The sequence below is a fragment of the Myiozetetes cayanensis genome, unplaced genomic scaffold, assembly GCF_022539395.1.
Source record: "Myiozetetes cayanensis isolate MyiCay16 unplaced genomic scaffold, myiCay2020 scf31, whole genome shotgun sequence".
Lineage (NCBI taxonomy): Eukaryota > Metazoa > Chordata > Aves > Passeriformes > Tyrannidae > Myiozetetes > Myiozetetes cayanensis.
In genome coordinates this window covers 2643951-2668169 of record NW_026087533.1, presented here as the reverse complement: position 1 = coordinate 2668169, position 24219 = coordinate 2643951, and the positions used below count along the sequence as shown (strand labels likewise).

Here is a 24219-nt window from a genome sequence, read left to right as displayed (position 1 = left end):
GGCGGGGGATGGAGGGGGCCGGGCTGGGATCTTTCCCCCGCCCCGCTCGCGGGTCCCCTCGCCCAGCGGGCACCCCAGAGCCCCCCGCAGGATGGGCCCCGCCGCGCCGGGGGTGCTCTGGTGGATGGTGTCCCTGCCCACGGCTTGGGGTTGTGAACTGGATGGTCTTTAAGGTCCTTTCCCACCCAAACCATTCCATGATTCCGTGATCCTATGAAACGCTCAGAGCTCAGAGACCCTTCTCCACACCCTGGGGACAGCACCCTGGCCCCCAAGCCTGCAGTGCACCAGCAGATCCCGGTTCCAGCCGGGCCAGCCTGCCCTAGGACTGGGGCTGCAGTGGTTTTCCTCTTCCAGCACAGGGAGTTCAGCAGTTGGGATAAAGCATTATCCCACGTTAATCCTGGCAGTGGAGGCGTTTGCTGCAGCCCCCCCCGACAGCGCTAACGCAGGTTCCAGAGGCACTTTCTCCTCCAGGCACTTTGTTGCTCCTCCTCTGAACTCACCAAAAATACAACACATCTCTGTTAGCCCCAGGGACCACGGCACAGTATTCCCATCCCCACATCCCTGTCCTCACATCCCCATCCTCTCATTCGCATCCCCTCCTCCCTATCCCCACATCCCTGTCCCCTCATTCCCATGTCCACATCCCCATCCTCATCCCCATCCCCATCCCCTCATCTCCTCCCCCATGTCCTGCATCTCCATCTCTGCATTCCCATCCCTGCATCCTCATCCTCTCATTCCCATGCCCACATCCCCATCCCTGCCTCCCTGACCCACATCCTCATTCCCACATCCCAGTTCCCGCTGGGGATTCAGCATCCCACAGCTACAACCACTGCTGGCACATCCCAACACACTGAGACAGCCGATCCAAACTTTTCCCAGCACATTCCCACCCCAACACTCCAGTAAGTGCTGTGGAGATTCCACCTTGTCTCTCCCCAGGCCCGGGACGTTCTGCAGGCAGAGGTTCTTTCTCAGCCTTTAATTAAAAACGTTTTCCCTTCCCTGTGGTCGTGGAAAATCTCAGAGCATCAAACCAGACCCCTGCTCTCCCCAAGGAGCCACAAAACAACTCTGCAACTCCCTGGGGGACTTTGCCACTGGCACCCCCCAATTCATAGGCAGATCCAGGATCCAGCAGGATGTCTCTGTGGCAGGGAGCACTGCCTGGGAAAGGTTTTTAGGGATAAAGCTCAGAAATGAGGTGCAGGACACTGCTTTCCTCACCTGTTTCTGGCAGGGGAGCATCGTCCAGTGGGTTGATGATGAGGGAAATAAAGTTCTGGAGGAATGCTGCATGGGATTGGCTTTCCCTCTCCCCTGCCAGGCTCACTTAAAACAGCTTTTGGGTTTCTTTGAAGCCTCTTGAGTGAAGGGAAAGGAGAGGGATTGCAGCTGTGGGTCCAAGGCACCATCTGCATGGCTGGAGCAGAGCGATGCCTCCCCCATCCAGGCCTTCCAGGCAACAAACCCAACTGCCCAGGGACAAACGGGATTTCACTTTGGCTTCTCGTGCTGTTCAAGGTCTCCCTCCGCTACCACTGGAGCCCATCTGGGCACTCCATGGTGCAGAAGAAATCAATGCTTTTGAGCAAAATCTGATTTCTATTCAGAGGCTGTACCTGTGCCAGGCAGAGCCGGCCAAAGAGCCAGAGAGGGGAGTGGTGGGAGTTCAGCGCCGGCGGCTTTCGGGGCAGGGGTCGGTGGCTCGGCAGAGTGGGCAGGGCAGGGGTTGGCAGCACAGGGCTGGCAGAGCCCATCACGCTCCAGCACTGCCCATCCCTGCACAGGATCCTGCTCCACTGCAGTTTTCCTGTCTCGGCTCAGCAGTGATGCTCTGAGTTGTCTGATCTCCCTGGGGATCCATGAGGAGAGATGCTGGAGGCAGGATTAAGGGACAGGGCAGCTCCAGGAGTTAAAGCTGGACCCTGCAGGGGACAAGCTCACAAAGAAGAGGAAGGGCTCAGCATGGATCTTCCACCCTTCCTGAGGTGGGAGCTGCCAGGATGGGGATGTGGGGATAGGGATGCAGGGAAGGTTTCTCCTGTCTCCTTGCAGACAGTGGGATCATCTCCCTTTGTAGGAGCAAAGGGGTGAGGAGGAGAAAAGAACCCACTGGAGACAAAAGTGATGGTGGAGAGAGAGGAGGGGGCTCAGGGAGGAGCAGCTGGAGCAGAGCCCATGGCACAGCAGGACCAAGGACTAAGAGCACTTTCCCAAAGCTCTGGGACAGGATGGCAGTGGTGGCTCTTCCAGACATGTCTGGGATGGGGAGGAACAAGAAAAAAAGAGTCTGAAAGAGAGTCAACATCACTGTGTCTCTTCAGAGAGAGCAAAGGTGGATCTCATGGTAGCTGGGCACCTCCTCTTAATTTTAGGGGAGGGAGGGGATCTGAATCCGCCGTATTTGGAGCTCTGGTGATCCTGGAGAAGCCTCCTCTGCTCTCTGCTGCCTCGGCTGGGGACCGAGCCTGGGCAGGAGGGACCATGTGGATGGAGGAAGGAGAACTAGACAGGGAGTGATCACAGCCAGGATCTGAGATCAGAGAGAAGGAATGTTGTTATGGAGAGGCTGAAAGCTCGGGGTGGGGATGACTCATGCTGGAGAACATACAGCTGTTGGAGCGGGATTTGGCACCGGCTCGCGAGGCTGCGGAGCCTTCCCCGTCAGCAGAGAGGGGAAAGAGGAGCCTCCGGGATGGCTCCGACCTGGCAGAGGCGGCTCCCGACCTGTGCTGGAGGTGATGGGCAGGGAATGCCGCCTGCCAGAGCAAGGACTCCACCCGGAGAGGTATTTTGGGCAGCAGGAAGGGCTGAGCAGTGAGGTCCCCTCTGGTTGAGGGATGTGCCCGGAGTGCCGGGGCTTCTCCGTTCTCAGTGACACTGCCCGACCCCTCGAGCTGGGAGAGGTGGATTGTGGCTGGAAGTGATCCCTGCCTGAGGAATCACACATCAATCCCTTCCCAGGCTGCTGGCAGCTGATGCTTACAGGGCACTAGGGCTTCTATCCAGCTTCCATCCAATTTTCATCCAGTGGAAAGGTTCCTCCTGTGTCCTTGCAGACAGTGGGATCACCTCCCTCCAGAGGAACAGAGGAGTGAAGAGGAGAAAAGAACCCACTGGGCACAAAAGTGACAGTAGGGAGAGAGGAAGGGGCTCAGGAAGGAGGTTCTGGAGCAGAGCTTCCCCAAAATTCACGAGGCTGCTGCAGGGATAAAGGGGATCCATCCCATCCCCCCATCCCCCCATCCACCAGAGCCAAGGCAGGCAGGGAAGGAGATTTGGACAAGGCATCAGGAGGAGGGGGGTGAGCCAGCATCTTCCCAAAGTGGCTTTCAGAGAGATATTTTTTTTTTTTTTGGTATGATGCCTGGAAATAACCACAGCACCAGATTCCCAGAGCCCTGGGATAAAAGCTCCACGGGCTGCTTCAGAGGTGGCCCCGTTTCAGGGGTAAGTGAACCAACTGTAAATACAAACAGACTTGTTATTAATCATGTTCTGTAAATGTGGAGTCATTATCTTCGTGTCCCTGCAAAAGTAATTATCTCCGGCTTTTCAATAAGAACTTGGAAAAGCCCCGAGACTTGAGTTCTGGAAATGTCATCCGTCTCCATGTAGAAGAAAAGCTGCATATTTTCACAGATTAATACAAGTTAAGCAAATTTACAAAACGAGTGAGTTTTAATTCATCTCCAGAGCTGTAAGTTAAATGCCTCGTCCCTTCCCGGTGATTTATGTTACCGCTTTGCGAACTTTTCCGGCGCTGGACACATCCTGTCATGCTGTGTTTCATTGTCCAGCCAGTGGTACTTGCACAGGAGATAAGGTGGGATCTGCCATGTAAAGCAATCCCTCCTCTCCTGGCCAGGCTGGCGGGTGCAGAGTTCTGTGTAACCAACTCCTCTTCCCTACAAACAACCAAATCCCAGCGTTTTCCACTGGATGGGAACGTCAAGCCAATAACTCCAGGCCAAAGCACAAGCTCTGTGGAGTTTTGTGTGACTGAAAGCCCACAGAACCGCCAAAAATATTTGGGAAGTTGACGTTGCCTGCTGCATCTACATTCCTGATGCTCCAGCAGCCACTGGGGGAGAGGAGGAGGAGGAGGAGGAGTGAGAGAGGCTGGAGACTCAGGGCCAGCACTTGCCAGGAGTCACTTGGCTGTTGCTTTTCCAGGTCTGACATCACAGGGAGGAGATCTGAGGTAGTTTAATTTCACCCCGTGTCTCTTTAAAGCAGAACACAATCATTAATTAGATGGTGCTTGATCCCACCATTTACGCACCCAGCACTGGGGTCAGTGCAGCCAGAATTCACTTTAAGCAGCCAGAAGTGTTCAGGAGAGGGGTTTTTCACTCTGGAGCAGCTGCCTCTGGTCATCACTTGCTTTGCTTGGTCACACAAGGGATCAAGATCCAATTCCTGATGGGAAGAGTGAACAGCCTATGAAGGATTATCCCAAAATGCACCAGAAGACTTTCTTCCAGCTCTTCCACAGATTTTACAGAGTTTTCTGCATCAAAGTGTTTTTTTTTCTGGTTTGTCATTTCAGTTATATCCTAAATTACTAAGCATTAGTGCTTGCTAATGTTGAAGTAACAGAAATAAAAGCTGAAGTGCTTCAGCTAAAGCTGGGATGGGATGTTTCACCGAAATGCAATATTCTGAGATTGCCTTTTCATTTCAAAATGAGCCATAACGTTTCCAGCTCCACATGGCTCTTGTTGCGGGGGGAGGTAATTTGGATTTTCAAGCCTCTCTTGCTTTGCCAGACCGGGAAGGGAAGGATTTGGGGCAGGCTGGGCTGTTGCTGATGGCACACGGGTGCTGCGGGGCAGAGGTGAGGGGTCCTCACGCTGCCTCATCCGACAGCAGAAATCCCAGGGATCCACCAGGGCCAAATTTGAACCCACACCGAGGGAGATGCGTTTCAGACCCTGTTTAATCGAACTGCTGAGCTCATCACTGCAGGAACGAGCTCAAAAGGGGGAGAACAGGAGCTTCACTGTCGGCTCCCAGGACGTGGTCGATGGGGTGACGTCTGCAGCTGCAGGAGCCCTCCAGGCATCGGTGCTCCGAAGGGATGGAGCACGCTGGGAAAGCATCGCCCTCCCCACGATCCCAGGCTGGGATCCACCTCCCCGACCCCTCTGCACCTCCCTTGTTCCTTCTCTGTCCCCTCCCTCATTAAATCACACCCTCGTCAGCACCAGCCCTTCATTAGCAGCTTGCAGGGGGAGAGGGCTGTCCCCTGCCCCCAGCCTGACACAGGGACACTCCCAGCACAGGTGACACTGTGGGGTCTGCCAACGTCCTCGTTCCCCCAGAGGGACATGGAGCTGTCCTGTACCAAATGCACCTTCACAAAATGCTTTGATATCCATTTTGGTGACACAAAATCCGAACATTCCCACTCCACCACACAAGGAAAACTGCAGGACTCGGGTGTTTGGGTCAGCCACGGGAGGAAAATGTCCCCTCCTCTGCCCTGATCCACAGGCTGAGGACATTAAATAGGCAGTTCAGACACCTGAGCATTCCCCAGATACAGCAAATATCCCCAAAGCAGAGATGTGCCTTTCCCAATATTTCCTCACAGAAATGGTGCCTCTCGCTGTGTCTGAGCACCAGCTCCCCCAGCAGCCCCAGAGAAAGCTTCGGTTCTGCCACCAAACCTCTAAGGAATTAGCAATGTCATAAAAATAATATTTAAAAAAGTCACCCAGTGCAACATCCACAGCCTTTTCTTGTGCTTTAGAGCTGGTTCCCGAGGTCAGGCAGGAGCAGGAGGAGCCTGGGCAGTGCCTCAGCACTAACACAGTTATCTGCTCCTCAGCCCATCAGCTGCATCTCAGCATCTCTGGAGCATTATTGCATTTATCCACATCCCTGCCTCAAATAACATCTCAGGGCACAGGCAGGGAGGGAGCTGAGACCTCAGGAGGGGGATGGACATGGGAGAGATCCCTTGGAAAAGGAGACGAGCCCAACCTCAGCCGTAAAGATTTCTTGATTTGGAATATTCGGCTTCATCCCTGGATACAAACTCATCCTTTGCAGCCCTTTCCTTGACAGATTCAGATCCCCCCACCCACATCACCTCACAGACATGGAGCCACTGCACACAAAGAGCATCTCCCACCTTCCAGGAACTGGGAGGATGCAGAATGCTCCCCCACACCTCCCAGCAGGGCAGCCCCCTGAGGGTCCCAGCAGGGATCTCAGCCCTACAGCACCAGAACCCAGCACAGCCCCTCAAATCCTTCCTCTCCCACTCCCCAGGGACACCAGTCCAGCAGCAGGGCCAGAGCTGCACCCTGGGCATGGTGGTGATGGTGATCAAACAAACTGGACACGGGGTGGAGGTGTGGGCTGGACAGGGGGATGGGTTTGGAGCAGGAAGGGTGGGAGCACCCAGACATTTAACAGCGACTTCCAGGGAACTCATTTCCCTCAGTCCAGCTCAGACACGTGGGTTTACCTCAGACACCTCATCTTCCCTCCCCTGGGAATGTCCTGGGAACCCTTGGCTGCTCAGTGAGTTGAGGCTGGTGACCTCATCTGAAGCCAGGGGTTTTACACAGGGGCAGGGAGTCACCTAAAGGACACATTTCTCCCCAAAAGGGCATTTTTCCACCCAAAAGCAAGCAGGAGCAGAGCCTGCCAGCCATATGGTGTGGGCTGGGAGCAGCTGGGAGGAAAGCTGTGGAGAGCTTCCACAATTCCATCTTTGCAATTTCTTCTTTTAAGTGAGAAGAACAAGAGGAAGAAGAAACGGAGAGGGGACATTTGTGGGCATCCTTCTCCTTCCCCGCAGGAAAGGTCAGATGCTGGGGGTGGAAACCCAGGACACCAGTTATTTCCAGGAAATTATTTGGGTTGGAGCAGCTCAATGTGCTTGACCTTCCCAGGGAAGGCCAGGCAGGGACTGGAGTGGGTTCCATAGACAGGGGAGAGCGAGGAGAGCTCTTAACGCTAATGTGTGGGAAGTGGCCATGAATAAATCAGCAGCATCTTTTCCAGCCATCAAAGCCTGAAACTCTCCCCTACGGATTGAGGAGCAGATGGGATGGCAGGATGATGTATGGCTGGTTTGTGACAGGGGTTAGTCAATGCTGTTGCCTCCAAACCCGAGAGCCTTGGCCCCACAGGCTGCCGTGGGGGGGATTTTGGCCCTCAACCCCCAGCCCTACACAGAAATCCCCTCCTGTGAGCCATGCCTTTCCCTTTGGAAGGCCTCCAGGCTGGATCTGGGCAAGGGTTTCACACTTGCCCTGCCCTTTTGATGCCACAGATGAGAGAGGAGATGTGGGGAGGCACCACCAGCCCAAACCTCCCCGTAAGCAGACACATCCTTCTACCTCCAGCCGCCCAGCCTGGCCCCGGTAATCCCAAATCCCAGGCATTAGGCATTTAATCTTACATTTTATCATGTCTCCTCTTGCCAGGGGGTCTGAAATTAAAAGGGAAGGAGGGAAGAGCTGAGCTCCTGTGGGTTTAATTGGTTCTGGCCGGTGGACAAGAAGGAAGGAGGAAAACGCGGCGGTTTCTTCCGCCGGCTTCCCTTGTTCCCTGAGCAGCTGAACTCCTGAGGAGGGGAAGTGATGCAGCACCAGGGGAGGGAGGGGAAAAAATGCCCCCTCCCAGGACAGAGGAGGAACTTGTGTTCGTGTCTCAGGCGCCGCAGGCAGGAGGGACCGAGCGGCTGATGGAGCTGAGCCAGCGGCCTCGGCTGCAGCCCCATCATTTTCCATGATGCAAACTGGGAGAGGGGGGAGAGCAGCTGAGGCAGGACACGGCCAAGGCAGGGGTTTGGTGCCTTTGATGTCCCCTCCTGCTGTGCAGGAAAGCTGGAGGCATCTCCCTCAGCCTGGACTGGTGCTGGTCTGGGTCCCGCTCGGGCTCTGAGTGGGGCTGAGCGCTGGAAGTGGGATGAACTGGGGATGGGGGGCAATGATTTGGGAGCCAGGGATGTTCGGTTTGGAGCACTGGGAACCAACAGCAGCGTGGATTTGGCTGTGGCTCCTGGACAGGACTCAGAGCAGGTCCCAGCTCTGCTTTGCTGATGCCCTGCGGGTTCTGGGGTATAAAAATCCCAGTTTCCATTCCCTCCCCCCAGGCTGCAACACACCCTTGGAACACCTCGGTTTTTTATCCCAGAACAGAAGTCCCAGTGCAGGATATTGCCCAATTAATGCAGGGTCCCACCTCTTGCCATCTTGCTCATCACCTCAGGGTCCTGCTGATGTTAATCAGAAATGGAGCTGCCCTGGTTAATAAAAGCACTTGTTTTAATGATTATTGGCAGGATAGAGAACTCTTAATTGGATTTCCCAGCCCCCACATGAAATGAGGGACGGTACTTTGACCTCAGCTGAAATAGCTATTAGCAACAGGTGTATGTTATATATATCAATATGTTTTATGTAGATCTACATCAATACATTATTTTCTAGATGAAGATAAGCAGAACCCCAGCCGATGGGATATGAGAAAGTGATGAAGCCATAGCCCCACTTTTCCATATTTAGCAGGAAAAACCTATGTAGGAATTTCAGCATCCCACAGCAGTGACTGGGGAAGGTCACTGGGAACCACAGGCTGGGATGCTGCACAGCTTCACCACTGCCAGCCTGCGGGCACTGCTGGGAGAACATGAATTTTGGAAGAGCCTCACTCACTTAAAGAATAATGTAACCTGCCAGGCACTCAGCGCAGCCAGAGAAATGGAACTGCCAGCTGGAGCTCAGCCGGGTGGAACCGCCCGAGCCAGAGGGCTCCAGGGACAGGGAATGAGATCGGGGATAAGGCAGGAGCTGCCACTGTGGGGGGTTTCCCTGTGTGGGTGTGCAGAGGCTCGGGAGATAGGGTGAGATGGGGAGGTGGGATCTTTCACTTCCAGGGCCTAAAGGGGCTCCAGGAGAGCTGGAGAGGGACTGGGGACAAGGGATGGAGGGACAGGACACAGGGAATGGCTTCCCACTGCCAGAGGGCAGGGACAGATGTGACAGGGGGAAGGAATTCTTCCCTGTGAGGGTGGGGAGGCCCTGGCACAGGTTGCCCAGAGAAGCTGTGGCTGCTCCATCCCTGGAAGTGTCCAAGGCCAGGTTGGAGCAACCTGGGCTGGTGGAAGGTGTCCCTGCCCAGGGCAGGGGGTGGGATGGGATGGGCTTTAAGGTCCCTCTCCACCCAATCCATTCTGTGATCTGGGAATGTGGCTTAAATCATGGAACCACAGAATCCTTCAGGTTGGAAAAGCCCTCCAAGATCATGGAGTCCAACCATTCCCCCAGCTCTGCCAAGGCCACCACTGCCCCATGTCCCCAAGTGCCACTCCTACACATCTCTTAAATCCCTCCAGGGATGGGGACTCCACCACTGCCCAGGGCAGCTGTGCCAGGGCTGGTGGTGAAGAAATTCCATGAAGAAATGTTTCCTAATATCCAGCCTGAACCTCCCCTGGCACAACTTGAGGCCGTTCCCTCTCCTCCTGTCCCTTGTTCCCTGGGAGCAGAGCATGACTCCCATGGCTCCCCCCTCCTGTCAGGGAGTTGCAGAGCTAGAAGGTCCCCCCTGAGCTTCCTTTTCTCCAGGTTGAGCCCTCCCAGCTCCCTCAGCTGCTCCTCATCAGACCTGTGCTCTAAATACACCACAAAGAGACATCCTGGTGTTCCCGACCCCGCTTTGTGCACCGGGAGATGGGGCACAAAACCAGCGGCACCAGGACGGTTCCATTTCCCTAAACCATCCCCACACCCACTGTGTGAACACCCCCAAACACTCTGCCTGTGCCCCGGGCTGGCAGAGGGGAAAAGGTGCCCACAGAGAACATTGTGCAGCTGGAAGTGATGGAGAGAGCCGGGCTGTGCCAGCCGAGCACCCTCCGCTCTGCTCCGACTGTTACCCCCAGCAGCAACCCCTGGGAAGGGTTTGCACCGTGATCACACACACACAGAGGCTCTCCCTGCCAGCCCCCTGCCCTTCCTCGTGCTTAATCAACCCCACATGTTAACGAGCAGGCGAGCAAAGCCAACCTGCCCCCTGCCCAACTCGCTTTGCCCAAAGGAGCCTGTCATGAGCGCTCCTGGAGGAAGGACAGCCCAGCCTTTCCCTGCTCCATCCTGTGCTTTGGTTCTTGGGCAGAAACATCTCAAAGCTGCTTCTCCAGATGGGGAGCAGTCGTTGGGAGATGGGGCTGGCTCGGGCCAGGTTTGGATCCAGGGGTGTTGCAGCCGGGCTGGGAGCACGGGAGTTTGGGAGCAGAGCCAGTGATTCTGTTTGCAATTAAAGCAGCCCAGCCCTTCCCAGTGCGAGGCTTTGCTCCTCACCCCTGGACCTCAGCAAGCTTCAAACCCCTCAGCTGGAGTTCTTTGGCACTGTGGGGGAGTTTTCCCCTTCTCTCCAAGGGGGTCGCTGGGAAGGACCCTCTATCTGGGCATGGAGCAGAGCTGAGGAGGGGGATGCATGGCTGGAAATTCAGGAGGTGAAATCCCCTGGATTTACCATCCTGTGCTGAGGAGTTTTACCTGGAAAACACCAAGCCTCATACAACCCATCCCAATCCACACCACATATCCATAATCCCAGTGAGTTGCTGCAGCCTGGGAGGAGTCCTGGGATGGTCACAGCCACCCGGCCACCAGTGCAAAGGCAACAACAACCATGAAAAATGCACTTTACAACCCCTCTGGAGGGGATTAAGCCATGCTGAATGCAGAAATGAAGACACTTTATGACCCCCAAAGGGCTGAGTAAGGGAGGAGACACCAGGACCCAGGAGGGAGTGAGTGGGAATAACCAGAAACTGGGGGGGGTTTGGGAAGCAAAAGGGATAACTTTCATTTAGGGAACTTGACACTGTTTCTCCCAGCAAGTTTTCAATTACACAGTGGGTAATGGAAAATCCTGTAATAATTATGTCCGTGTTGTAATGTTACGGAAAATACTGTAATGAGATTAGGGGGCTGTGCAGGGCTCCTCTGCCTGCCCCATGTGCCCACTCCCTTCTGGCCTCTCCTGCTCCCCACAGAGATTCCAGGGCTTGGGAACCCTCCTGATGTCCCCAAACCCCACCATGTGGTGGGGAAGGGCCGTGGGTCTCTCCCACTGTGAGCTCGAGCTGGAGGGGGTCAGTGAAGGTCTCGAGGCGCGGTGGCTCCGACAGAACCTTCCCAACCCTCTGATCCTCCTCAGCATCACCACTTCCATCAGTGAGGTCTCTCCTGGAGATATTTATGGCTCTCTCCGTGTTGCTTTTCCATGTCCCACTGAATATTGCATGTGCTATCGTTCCCCAAGGACCGATAGTCTGAGGAGAGCTGGTCCTTCACAGGCTTTTCTGGAGCTGCTAAACGGCCCCTCTGCCCTTCCCCGGCGTGATTAGATCTGTGCTTTCACCACTGCTCATGTTTGCAGGCACTTTTGGGGTGTGATCTGCAGCTGAAACCCGTCAAGGAGTCAAGCCCAGCCTCTCTGGGGGCTGCAGAGGAAACAAAAGCAGCATTTTTGGTCTCTGTGAGGGCACTGGAGGAGCTCGGTGGAGTTTGGTGGTGGCAGAGCCACCCACGGAGGGATCTGAGTCACCCAGGAGGGTCCAAGTCACCCAGGAGGTGTCTGAGCCACCCACAAGGGTCTGAGTCACCCAGCCCCTTTATTCCCACCCCTCTTGCCACGGGGCATTTGGAGCCACCCGACCCCTTTATTCCCACATCCCTTGCCAGGAGGTGTTTGGAGCCACCCAACACATTTATTCCCATCCCTCTTGCCATGGGGCATTTGGCAGACCCAGACATAGCAAGGAACAAGGTAAAAAAAGCTGAAAACAGGGCAAAAAAAAGGGAAGAAACAGAGAAGGGAGGAGAAGTGCAGGTCCAAAGGGAAGGTGGGAATCTGTGCCATGAGGCAGGGGCCTTCCAAACCTCTGTTCCTTACAAAAGTGCTTATGGGGATTATCATACTTAATTTATGTAGATCTGCACTTGCACTAAAAGAACTTGGGAACTAATTAAACAGCATCTAAGAACAGCCCCGGCCTTGGATCTCACCCAGAGCGAAGCAATTCCTGGGAATCCTGTGCCGAGAGGGGACTCAGCTGTCAGAACGCTGCTTAATCTTCCTAGAAAAGATACGAAATTCGGGATGATTTTCTGGAGAAAAGGGAAAGAAATCAGCTCACAAACCCTGGAGTTCTCCCAAGGCAACACTGCAAACTCTTCTGGCATCAGTGGCCCAGGGGAAGGGGATCATCTGATGAGCAATGATTTCTGACACTCTGTTAAGTAGAGAACTTGGATCCAGTCTCCAAGTGACTGTGTCTAGATGAAATCCAGGGAAAAAAAAAAAGAGAAGGTGCCATTTGGGAGAGCACTTTGCTAACCCTGCTAAGGGGGGGCTGAGCAATTACACACACGGCTCTAATAGGCAGGAAAATAATTAACACTCCGCCACGGGCTCAAGTGGGGATTTTATGAGTCCTGATGAAGCCCAGCTCCCACAGGAGTATCAGGGCGGGGTTTTTTTCACTCTTTTGAGACTGTTTTATGATCTCACACCCAACTATTGAATTTTTCCATCTGTGGATTTAGCTGAGCTGCCCAAACAGCAGTGAATGAGTCGACCCTTGTGCCCTGTGAGGGCAGAGCTCCAACACACCAAGCCGTGCACCCGGATAACCCACCCGCTTCCCGGGATGCTTCCCATCTGATGCTTTCCTAAAGTTATCCTGCCTTTGCTGAACACTGCAAGGAGCTTTTCTAGGTTAATCAGGCTCAGAGCCTGCACAGGCAGGTGTAAGGAAAGAGGAGAGAAATCCTGCAGTGTTGTTCTAATCGAACACGCAATAAATACTACGGGAAGCATCCCATACATCCTGCCTGGGGGAATTCACCACTGCTGACCTCAGCCATCTGAAAATCAGCCGTGCCCTGGGCTCTCCTGAGAGCCAAGGGGGAAAGTCAGCGATTCCACCACCCATCTGATCCCAAAGCAGCTGTGTCAGGAGGAGAAGGGGATTCCTTCCTTCCTTCCTTTCCCGGTTCCTTCTCCCATGCCCAGTGCCGGAGCTGAGATGCTTCAGATGAGACGTTCAGCTCTCGGGGGGCTGATGCCACTTGAGACCAATCAGAGTTTTGACAGTGCCCTGAGTATCTCTGGCCCATGCCAGGTCACATCAAAGCTGTCCTGTCTCGTTCCCTGCGTGCCAGGGAGGAGGGATGAGAGCCGACAGCACTCGCGTGCAGGAACAGGCTCTGGCTGCAGCTCCTGTCCTCGCCTGCCCTCGTGCTGAGCAGCTGATACTCCGTGTTGTAGCTACTCTGGATGATGCTCCTCTCCCTTGAACCAGGCAAGAGCAAGGAGATGGCCCCTGGAGGCCCAAAGCTGTTGAGATTCTCCCTGGGATGAGGGCAGGGAAAGGTGAAGGCACCCGTTGTTTGCAGTCTCTGCCATAGCAGGTCTGACCCCGTGGGATCAACAGAAGACTTTGTTTTCTTTATCCCTTCCAGTAATTAATCAATTTTACTGCTAAACAAAGCTGACTCTTTGAAGGGGAGGGCTCCTATTTTAAATCTTGCTTTGGAGGAAGCTGTGGATGATCCTAACCAGACGTGTCTTCTTAAAGGGATGCAGCAGCTACTGCTCTGGCTGAGCACTCTGGAAGATCGTGGAATCATGGATTATCTTGACCTGGAAGGATCACTGAGTCCAACTCCTGGTCCTGCACAGACACCCCAACAATCCCACCCTGTCCCTCAGAGCGTTGTCCAAACCCTCCTGCAGCTCTGGCAGCCTTGGGGCTGTGCCCACTGCCCTGGGGAGCCTGTTCAGTGCCCAACCAGCCTGTGGGGGAAGAACCTTTCTCTGAGAGCCAACCTGAGCCTGCCCTGACACAGCTCCAGCCATTTCCTGGGTCCTGTTCCTGCTCCCCCAGAGTAGAGATTGGAGCTGCCCCTCGGGAGGAGCTGCAGCCCCCACTGAGCTCTGCCCTCAGTCTGCTCCAGGCTGAACAACCAAGTGCCCTCAGCCACTCCTCATATGGCCCCTCCTGATCCCTCACCATCTTCATGCCCTTCCTTTGGGCTCCTTCTGGGCTCTAAGATCAAACAGCACTTGGAGAATTCACTTTATTTCATCATTTTCCTCTTCAAAGATGCTGTTACCTGATTCCTAACGACCTGCAGGACTTAAACTCATATTCCCATCTCTTCCCACTGACAAAGCTCATCCATCTCTCCTGGGTGACAGAATGCTCCTGAGGAGGAGGGGCTGTAGCTGTACCAGAAGCTCCATCACCTCACCATAAGGACTGTGACACCCTGATGGCTTTGATGCTACTCAAGCACCTTTCAAGTGCTGGTGAGAGCCAAAGCTCCTGGTTGAGCTCTCCTGCCATGTCCAGTCTCCAGCTGGGGTGGATATTGATTTTTGGGATCCACTAGCACGTTGTGCTCCTCCTGGTTATCACCACAAGCTCTTTGTGGCTACAAGTGGACAAGAGTTAATTTAATCTGTGCTCATGTCCAGCCCTTTTCCTTGCATTTCCAGGGGCAGACCCTGTATTTTCCTCCCACCTGGAAGAAAGCTCCTTGGCTCCATGAGCAGAAGCTCCAGCTCCAAGTTTATGAAGAGTTTCTTTTTGTAGTGGACATGGAGTTTATTTGCAACATCCAGCTGGAAATACAGTGGTAACATGTAATAGTGGCATCCCAGGCACTGCTCTTGGTTTTTAATGGAATTTGCTTGTAAACAGACATAAACAAGCACCAGCTTCAAGGCAGGAGAAAAGCTTTGGTGGCTCTGTCCTGGAGAAACCTTATGCAATAGTAAAAAAAAAACAAACCCAGAGCCTGTTTCCAGCGAGTCCTCATGAACATTTTATAGGAGAAACTGCCTGGGTATAAAAAGAAGTGACTCAGTGAAACTGGTAACGTTGAACACAACTTGGTTTTGATCCAAAGCCAAAAAATGCTTTATTTATTTGAAATGTAAACGGTTCCTTTATCAACTGCCTGGTTCAGGGGTTATTTAGGGCAAAAAGGTTGCTCAGCACAGAGTTTCGAAAAATCCTGGGAAGCAGAGAAAAAGCAGCAAGGAAGACACAGAAAACCTCTTGGCTGATTTATGGAGAGGAGGGTGGGAAAGGGGCCTCCCATCCCTTGGGAAAACATTCCTGGAGCTGCCTTTGCTGGAGACTTGTTGCTGCAACGAGATGAGCAGCACAGCCCGTGCTGCAACCACCAGCATCGCTCCCACCCCACCAAGCTCTGATGGTCCTTTCTGCTTCCAGCCCAGCCTGGCATCTCCAACTGGTGAGCACAGAGATCCCAACAGCATCCCGTGCTGGCTCCCCTTGGAGCACTGTGGGATTCCCACTGGGTTTGGGTCACCCTATCCCAGTTCCAGCTGTGGTGGTGGGGACAAGGATGGACCTGGATGGACCTGGTGCTGCTTGCTCTGGTTTATCCTGGGATTTCTGGCCATGGGAAGGGCCTGCAGCCTGGCTTGGTGGGAGCAGGGGAGGCTGAGCTGCTGCTGGAGCTGCCCAGGAGCATCTTTGTGCTGTTTTGTTATGGAATTTGCAGGAGCCAGTGGGAAATCCCTGGGTCTGCCTTTGCCCTTCAATGCCTGAAGGGGATCCCCTGTCCTTGTCTGCTCAGCCCACCACCTCCAGGTGGGATACAGCAGGATTTGGGAGGTGGGGAAAGGAGGGATGGGGATAAAGAGAATGGGAAGCCTGTGGGGTCACATGAGTGTGCACAGTTCAGGGATGGGAACTGATGGTGGGAAAGTGGCAGAATTAACTGATTGCATCAAGGACTGATGGATGGGGAAGGAGATTTGCAGGCAGGGAAATGCCACAGGTAGGAAGAAAAAACCCAGGGAGAAAAAAAAGGGAGGAGGTGCCACTGAGCTCTGAAGACTTAATTGGGTTAATTCTTTCAGCACGTGGTGATCTGGCATGGAGCAAGGAGGAAGGAAAAAAACCTGTTTATGGGGAAGAAAAATCAACATTTCAACTGCTGTGTTTCTTCTGAAATGGAGATGCTTGAAGTGTTTTCACTGACACCAGAGAGTGAGACCTTCCCCAGCCATTGACTGGGAACGGGGAAATTTATATTGCAGCCTCTCCTCTGGCCTTTTTCAAATCCACCCAGAAGAGAGACGAGTTCAAGACAGCGTGAAAAGCATCTGCAGGCTCATTGAGTGGCTGTGTGGTCCCACTTGGAGCGGCAGAGACACAGCAGAGCTGCCCTGGGCTCGGGGCCTGCCAGGGATGACGAAGGGCAGAGCCGCGGGCACCTGAGCCGGGAGGAAAAGCCTCCTCCAAGTTTTAGGAGGGTGTAAGAAGTTGGAGGTGTTTTGGCAACCCCCTGACCCACAGAGCTGCTGGGTTCCAGCACAGCCACGGCCCCAAACCATCTCAGTTCGGAACAAGCTTTTGAGAGTGGTGTTTTGGGGTTTTTTTAACGCTTGGGCAATTCGAGTCGATTCAAACGCGGGGCTGGAAGGAACCAGGACAACTCAGAAAAGCTCCTTAAAGCAGCACTGCTGAAAAAAGCCACTTTAGCGCCCGAAAGGACCCACCACTGATGACACAGGAGGACAGCAGGTTGATTCTGGTGCAGCCATAACCCTGTTTTTGAGGGCAAACCACACCCCAAGGGCAACACCCGCTCCCAGGTGGGATCAATTGGGGAGGGCTTTGCTGGGGGATGCCAAAGACCCCCCCCTTCAGCACCTCTCAGGGCTGTGGCACTGACATCCCCATCCCCTGCACGAATCTTCTTGGAGGAACAGCTGGAAATGTTCCAGCAGCAAATGTATCCATCTCCAAAAAACCCTCCTGCTTACACTGCCAGTGTCTGGCTGGTGAATAATGCGGAGAGAGGAGAAAGTGTCGTGGGGCAATTCATAAGCTGAGGCTGTTCCTGGTGGCCAGGAGAAGAAAATATGAGGGGAAGTGACAGGCAAAGTCAATAAATAGTGGAGTAAGTGCATTATTTGGGAAAGGCCTGGCACTGCTGCTGCTGGCTGGGGCACAGGGAGCACAGTTAAAGTCCCCCCGGGGCAGAGCACGGCCAGCCCTGTCCTTGAACCTCTCCAACACCCCATTTGTCTCCTGTGCCACTGTTCTCCCTCCCTCCTGGAGCTGGGATTTGCCCATCAGCTGCAGAGGTGCAGGATGGAGAGGGCAGCTCCTCCCTCCATCCCCTCATTCTTCTTCCCTGCTGGGGTTGGGCTCTCAGGGTAGTGAAGTTCATCTTTACAGTTCCTGTTGTAGGGAAGTGGGAGGATTTGAGGGGTTTAAGGGGTCAGATGAGGGGTGTGTGTGTAGGAAATCAGGGCAGAGATCCCCCCCAGGGTCCCTGAAGGTGCAGGATCCCTCCAGAGTGCACGAGGAGGTCAGAGCTGGGTCCTGCACCCACCCCCTGTACACCCACAGGTGACAGCAGGTTAACTGCTAAAATCCTGATTTACACCTGAACTTAGTGCAAAAAAACACAGTGAAAATCATTGTTTAAAAGCACTTTAAAGAGCTTGGCTGCTGCTTTTTTAATGAGATGCTCAGCAGAGCAACCTTTGAGGCAGCCCCTGGGGTGAAGCCTGGGGGGCTGTGGATGCCTCCTCCACCAGAGCAACCCTCCCACAGCCCCAAGAACCTGCCCTGGGCATGTTACTCGTGGAATCACAGAACCATGGAATGATTTGGGCTGGAAGGGACCTTAAAGCTCATTCCCACCCCCTGCCACGGGCAGGGACACCTTCCACTAGCCCAGGTTGCACCAAGACTCATCCAACCTGGCCTTGGACACTTCCAGGGATCCAATTATCTGATAAACTGCAAAACACTGTGTAATGGGCCCCAAAATCAGGTGCTGAACTTTTCCTCCTGCTCCTCACCCGAGGTTTCCTAAAGCCACACCTGCAGCAGGTCCCCAATCCCAGGGGGATCAGGGCATGGAGTCACGTTGGCAGCTGGAGGTTTGCAAACCTTCAGAAACCAAAAATATTGGGAGAGTTGGCTCCCACCCATAATTTCTAAACTATCCCATCCTCGGGGTAAACATTTGCTCTCATTGGTGTTGTTTTTTCTTTCCTTTCCAAGGTTTTTTCGCTTCTATTTAAAACCCTCAGCTTGTTTGTTTTTCGTTACCGTGATCGGATTCCTGGTCTGGGGAGTTGGGAATGGCTGGTGCAGCCTCGGGAACATCAAATACCTCTGCTGGGATGTCCTTGCCCTTCTGAGATCTGAATTTCTCTGTGAAAGGGCGGGTTTTTTCCCCTGATATTTTGATGGAGAAGTTTGAGCAGCGCAGGGTGAATGATCATTGCAGATTATTCTGCTCAGGAAAACATGAAATTTTTTTTTTTTTTTTTGGGTCCCAAGTTCATATTTCTCCTCGGAAAGGAAAAACCTGCAGTTTATTTTTTGTCCTGATTGAATGCTCCAGTTATTCTCTGTCAGCCCCCACTGGGTTTGTCCCTCAAACCATGTGATGACCATCCCACCCCAGTCAGAGCCGGCCCAGCCCCCCTGTCCAGCCCCAGCCCCAGAATGAACAAACCAGCTCGGAACTTTATATTAATTTTATTCACATTTCCAGAGGAAAGCATCTGGTGGAGTGCAAGGGCATGGCTAGTGTGGAAAAGCTCGAGTATTTGGTTTAAAACAGGCAAAAACATTCCCGAGGCTGAGCCGAGCCCTGCTCCCTTCCCCTGCACGTGTTTCCAGTTCAAGTAACAGGAATCTCCAAAATAAGCTGGCTCATCACATGATGGAGGGGATGTCAGAAACTTTAAAGCTCTCTGTGGTAAAAAAATCCCTAAGCAGGGCATGAAAGCAGCAGGCAGGAAATCTTGTCCAGCTGAAGGAGCTTATCCCTGGGCTCAGTGGTGGGTTTTTCCCTCTGGATGCAGAGTTTTGCTGTCACTGTCCAACCTTAATGGGATTCATTACCCAGAGCTGGAATTTGCTGCTACTGGATTACAAGGATGATCATTGGTGATGGCACAGAAAAATTCCAACGGGACTCCAGACCGAGGAGAAGAAGAGGAAAGGACAAAAAAAAAAAAAAAAAAAAGGATTGCTTTGGGTTTCAAAAAACCAGGGATGCAGGAAATAAAACAGAGCCAGGAATAAGACCCACTTGGAGAACTGAAACTTCCCAAGTTCTCTGCCGGCCCAAGGGATTTTGTCACAGCTCTGGGTGGCTTCTGAGGAATATATTTGTATTTCTAAGTGGCTCCTGGGTTCAGCTGGGCCAACAACTGGTTCCTGCCAACATCCAGCAGACCCCAAATCCTCCCAGTCCCAGCTGGAACAAACCAGCCTCAGCTTTGTAGCTTTGTTCCCCAGAGCCACAACTTCGGGCTTTTTTTTTTTTTTTTTTTTTTTTTTTTTGCTTCAAAGTGCACGTTTCAAATTAGACAACAAGGCATCAGACAAACCAAAGGCATCTGCAGAGCCCTGGGCTGGAGCAGGGCTGGGAACAGGCCTGGAGCAGAGCCTGGCAGCAGGAACAACTCACCGGGACACACGGGAAAGGAACGGCATCGGCAATCCAGGAATTCCTAAGTTATGGGGCTAAAAAATGAGCTGGTTTAGTTGTTTTTGTTTGGTTTTTTTTCTGTCTTGTAAATATTAGTGAGTTTTTAAATCTTTTTGCCCAGTGAAGTCGCTGGGTTTTATTGGAATACAGCTATATTTGGGAAAGGAGTGGGGAATAGATGTGTGCACATTCTTGCTTGCTCTGCAAAGACAATTATCAGATTACAAAAAAAGGCACAAGAAGCACATTCCTCCTTCTTCCAGCCCTAAAAGGTTCCTCCTTCCCCCCCTGCTGAAAGCACTGTGCTGGCTGTCACTGAACAACCTCCAAGAACACATTTTCCTCTTTGATCCAGCTGGCTTGGAAGCCCCAAGGATTAAAGATTTCTCTTCTGTTTGAATAATTTCACTGACTAGAATCTCATTGCTTGTTTAACCGATTCTCTTCATCCTCCATCTATATATAGTAAAAAGAAATGAAATTAATATTATATTTTGGCTCGGTGCTAGAGGCAATCTGCTGTCCCCCAACTCAAGGTTCCCAAAGGGAGGAGGTGAAACAGAAAATCTGGCAGGACCTGCTTGTTAGGAACAAGAGAGAGGCAAAATTGCAGTCACCCCACCTGGCTGGGGTGTCACAGACGGGGAAACTGGAGCAAGGAAAGGCTCAGGGTTATTTAGCAAGTCAGTGGAGAGCCAGGAATAAAACAGTCCAGCTCTGGATCCTCTGCTCCACTTGTCAAGAAGCGATTTTGCTCTGCCCAGGAGGCGAGTTCTGCCTGAGCCCAGGACATGCCACTTGCAATTCAAGTCTTCACGTTGATGCTGGATGTGCAGAGCAGGATAAAGGAATGGGACTCTTTGGTGAATATCCTGGTTATCAAGACTAAAAAAAATGTATTTTAATAAATTACTAAATTCATCCCTTGCCTAGTCCTTACCACTGCAGTGGATTTCTCCCCTGCAGCTGCCTGGCTGATATTTAAGGTTTGTTATTAAATATCCCACCTACCCTGTGTCTTCCCTGTGAAGGCTTAAACTCCTTAACATCTTATAAAAAATATAAAGTATGGAAACAAACTGCTCCAAATGATTATCCCAGGACTGAATGGCTTCAGTGGGGCGGATTCTGCTCTATTTACAGTTTTGAGGAACTTCCCACTTTAGGCAAGTCAGCAGGACCTTCCCAGCAGCTGAAGGTTGGGCAAAGGACTGGGGGATGAGGGAAATGCATTCCTTGTGTCACCACGTGGCCATGGGCAGGGTGTTCACCCTGCTCCCAGTGGCTCTGAGGAAGCAACCCTGTTGGCAGAGATGCCAAGGGAGTTTTGAGGTGCCTATGGATGGATCATGCCATCATGCAGTGCCCTGAGAGATTCCCACCGCCCTGGCAGAGGTGAACACACCTCTGGCACTTGGAAGGGCTCCCACGTGCAGGATTCAGGCTGGCAGCTCTGGAGGAAGGGCTGTGTGAGCTAAGGTGGTCCTGGATAAACTCCAGAACAGCCAAATATCTCAGGGAGAGACTCCAGAGGGGGAAGCAGGAGCTGCTGTGCTGCCAGGGAGGAGCAGGAACACCGAGGTGCTCACCAAGGTTCCCATGGGGACAGGACAGCTCGGGAAGGAACGGTGTGGAAACCCCATCCAGGATGTCACAGTCCCATGGGAATGCTCTTAAAATTGGCTCTGTTCCTCCCTCTGGCTCTGAGCAGAGCAGGAAACCCTCGTGCTCCCCCCCCACCAGGAGAGCACAGGCTGCCTGCACAGGGACCCAGGCTGTGCTCCCTTTCCTGATGCACCTCAGCTCTTTTGGGAAGTGATTCCCACCCCATTTCACTGTCTGTTTGAACCCTGATTCCTCTCCAATCCAACTTCCCTGGATGTGTGCTCTGCCTGCCTCCCTGCTGGACAGGCAGAGGAGCTGCTGCCCTGCCCCAAAGGACCCTCCAAAATCCACCTCGAGGGGAGAAGGGGCAAAGCACAACTCATCAGTCTGGACTGGCCAAAAGAAAAGCCATTTGTTTCTAGGAAATCTGTTTACACACACACACACTGTGGCCACTGCTGGGTTTCCAACCCCTATTCCCAGCTTTTGGCTGACAGTGCAGAGGACAAGAACAAGCCCAACCAGTCCCCAGGTGCTCCTGATTGTGCCATTTTGCCAGAAAATGTTCCTGGCCCAGAGAGCAGCTGCACAAAAGCACTGAGGGGGAACTACAGCTAAAACATTTACCTTTTCCTCCCGTGGGGGATTCCTTTATGGGATCTTTTCCTCCCCAGATCCCACCCCCACAGGTCCTGGTGATCTAAATGAGGGTTCTGCTTGCTGGCAGAAGCAATGCCTGATGGAAACCCTCTGCCCACACTCCCTTCCTGCTGTGGTTTTAAGACAAGGGGATCAGAACCACCAGGATCAGTAGGAGACACTGGAATTTAACAGTCCTGAAAAGGTCAGCTCCTGAGTCACAGCAGTGAAGGATATGGGGGAGTTGCTTTAAGTGCATCTTTCTCCTCCTTCCTCACTCTCTCTACACACACAGGACACGTTGAACTCGCTGGTGATCACTCAGTCTCTCTTTCAGGCACTATCATGGACACAGAGTCAGTTTTACTCCAAGCTTTCCTCCTGCTCCTGCAGCTCCACCAATGCTACCCTGGATTCCCCTTAGAACCGGAGGTTTCTTCTCCATCTCCAAAAGAGATTGATATATCAAAACCAAATTCAATTACAAAATATAATAATAATAAATCCTCTTCTTGGAAGTGAAGCTGCCCCATATTCCAGACTGTGGCAGGATTTTTTTTTTTTTTATAACCTCAAAATATTTGGACTAAGTTCTACTTAAAATACATCCGAGTCTCCGAAATCCGCCCGTTCGGCACGTTGGAATGCTCACAGCTGAAGGCCCATTCCCTGTGAATTCCCTCTGGGATGTGCCCAAAGGGGCTCCTCTCAGTTGTCTTCTGCAGATTTGAACATGAGGATGGCGTTGTAGATCTTGAGGGCAGGGCCCAGCTTGATGCTGAGGATTTTAACGATGTCGTTCTGCTTGAGGAGCAGGAAGGCCTCGCCGTCGATCTGCTGGAGGTTGGGACACAACAAAAACAGGGATTAACCAGCAAGGTTCAGGCAGGGTTCCCACTTCTGGTCATTCCCTAGTTCTGGCACCCACACCCTGGGATGTTCTCAGACACGCTGCCCTTTCCAAGGATCACAGACCTCATCTCGTTTTCCTGCAAACGGAGAAGCCTCGGTTTGTGCTTGTGGAAGGACCATGAGGTGCTTCTTCAAGAGGATTTAGAGTCACTAAAATTGCTTTAAAAAGCCATAAATCCTACAGCCTATTCACAATCTGTGGCCAGAAATTAGATCAGAAAATGCAGAATGCCAATCTACCCAAGAATTAATATATTCCCCTGATCCAGGACTGTCCCTGCACAGACTCCTCCACCCCTGTTAAGCTGTTCAGGGTAAAAATTAAAGGCAAACACCCTTTTTTTTCGGTCAGTTCTGCTAAAAACCTTCCAGATGAGAACAATCCCTGAGATGTGAACATCTGGCTGCTCCCACAACTGGGATGTTTTATGCCCCCAGACAACAAGTCTCTGTTTAAAGGAGAAACAGGAGGCTCTTGTGAAATCCTTTTCAGTGGCACTAACTGGGTTTTGTCAGCACAGGGCAAAAGAAACCCTGTGCTGGATAGACCAAGGCATGGTAAAGTCTGGAAAAATCCACCAGCAAGGAGATATTCAATTAGATGCAAATTAAGCAAGTGATTAACACCCTACCATGTGAAAATCCAGGATGCTCTAGGTAGCAGCGAGTGAAATCATGACATACTATTTTAAGAAGAGGTTAAAAATTTACTTGAGCAAGAACATCCACACAGACAACACAGATATAATTAATATAAACCCCAAATGCTGCAGGGAAGAAGCCAAAGATTAATGGACACAGACAAACAATACGTGTCTCCCTAAGTTATTCCATTAAAGTCCATTTACAGGGACTGACAGTGTCTCCTCCTCTCACTTGATGCTCACCAGTGCAGCAGACAAGGAGGGACACTCAGCCCAGCCAGAACAACAGTTCTGCTATTTTTGTTGCCTTCCCAACTGGAATTTTTCTTTTTGGATGTCAATGACTGGTGCAAGAAGACACACTGAGTAAACTCGGGCAAATATGATTAAAGCAAAGAGTGGGAGCCAGGAGATTTGGGTTCCCCACTTCTCACCACACAAGAGACCCTCAGCAAGTTATTCAACCTCCCAGTGAAGTGACTGGGAGGAACTGGGAAGTTGATTTCTCCACTGGGAATGCCAGCAGTGCTCCCAGCCCACAGATGGCCACATGAAGTCCCTCAATCTGATTTTCAGGCTGCCCAGAGTCCACACTGCTGCACTGAACGTGTTAAAAATAGCTTGAAACAAATGGGGCCTGCTGTTTAAATTAAATAATAGAGTCAAGAGGAACAGAAAACTGCTGGAAAACAGTCCTACATTTCAAAATGCTTTGGAGTCCAATATTATTCCTATGCTTCATTTTCACTGCATTGCCTCACACATGCTTATTTTAAACAGACCTGCCCTGAACTGGACCTAGAAACGAGTCTGTGCTTTATTATTCATTTCTTTGTTCCATCCTATTTGGATGGTTT

The 24219-nt window shown here is 52.3% G+C and overlaps 2 protein-coding genes across 7 annotated transcripts in view; one reads left to right on the top strand and one right to left on the bottom strand.

Annotated features, from left to right (window-relative positions):
• EPB41 (erythrocyte membrane protein band 4.1) overlaps positions 1–24219 on the top strand; it is a 777038-nt gene that overhangs the window by 106476 nt on the left and 646343 nt on the right. The gene's annotated exons all lie outside the window — the stretch shown is intronic.
• The window catches only part of LOC126645580 (lethal(3)malignant brain tumor-like protein 3), a 42503-nt gene continuing 36878 nt past the window's right edge, over positions 18595–24219 (bottom strand). For 4 of the 5 annotated variants that reach the window (XM_050326181.1, XM_050326182.1, XM_050326185.1 and 1 more), the window contains one exon: positions 18595–22643. In XM_050326181.1, coding sequence (XP_050182138.1) covers positions 22515–22643 — 129 coding nt within the window. In that variant the 3' untranslated portion in view covers positions 18595–22514. The remainder of the gene's footprint in view (positions 22644–24219) is intronic. The other variant, XM_050326184.1, reaches the window with a different exon arrangement.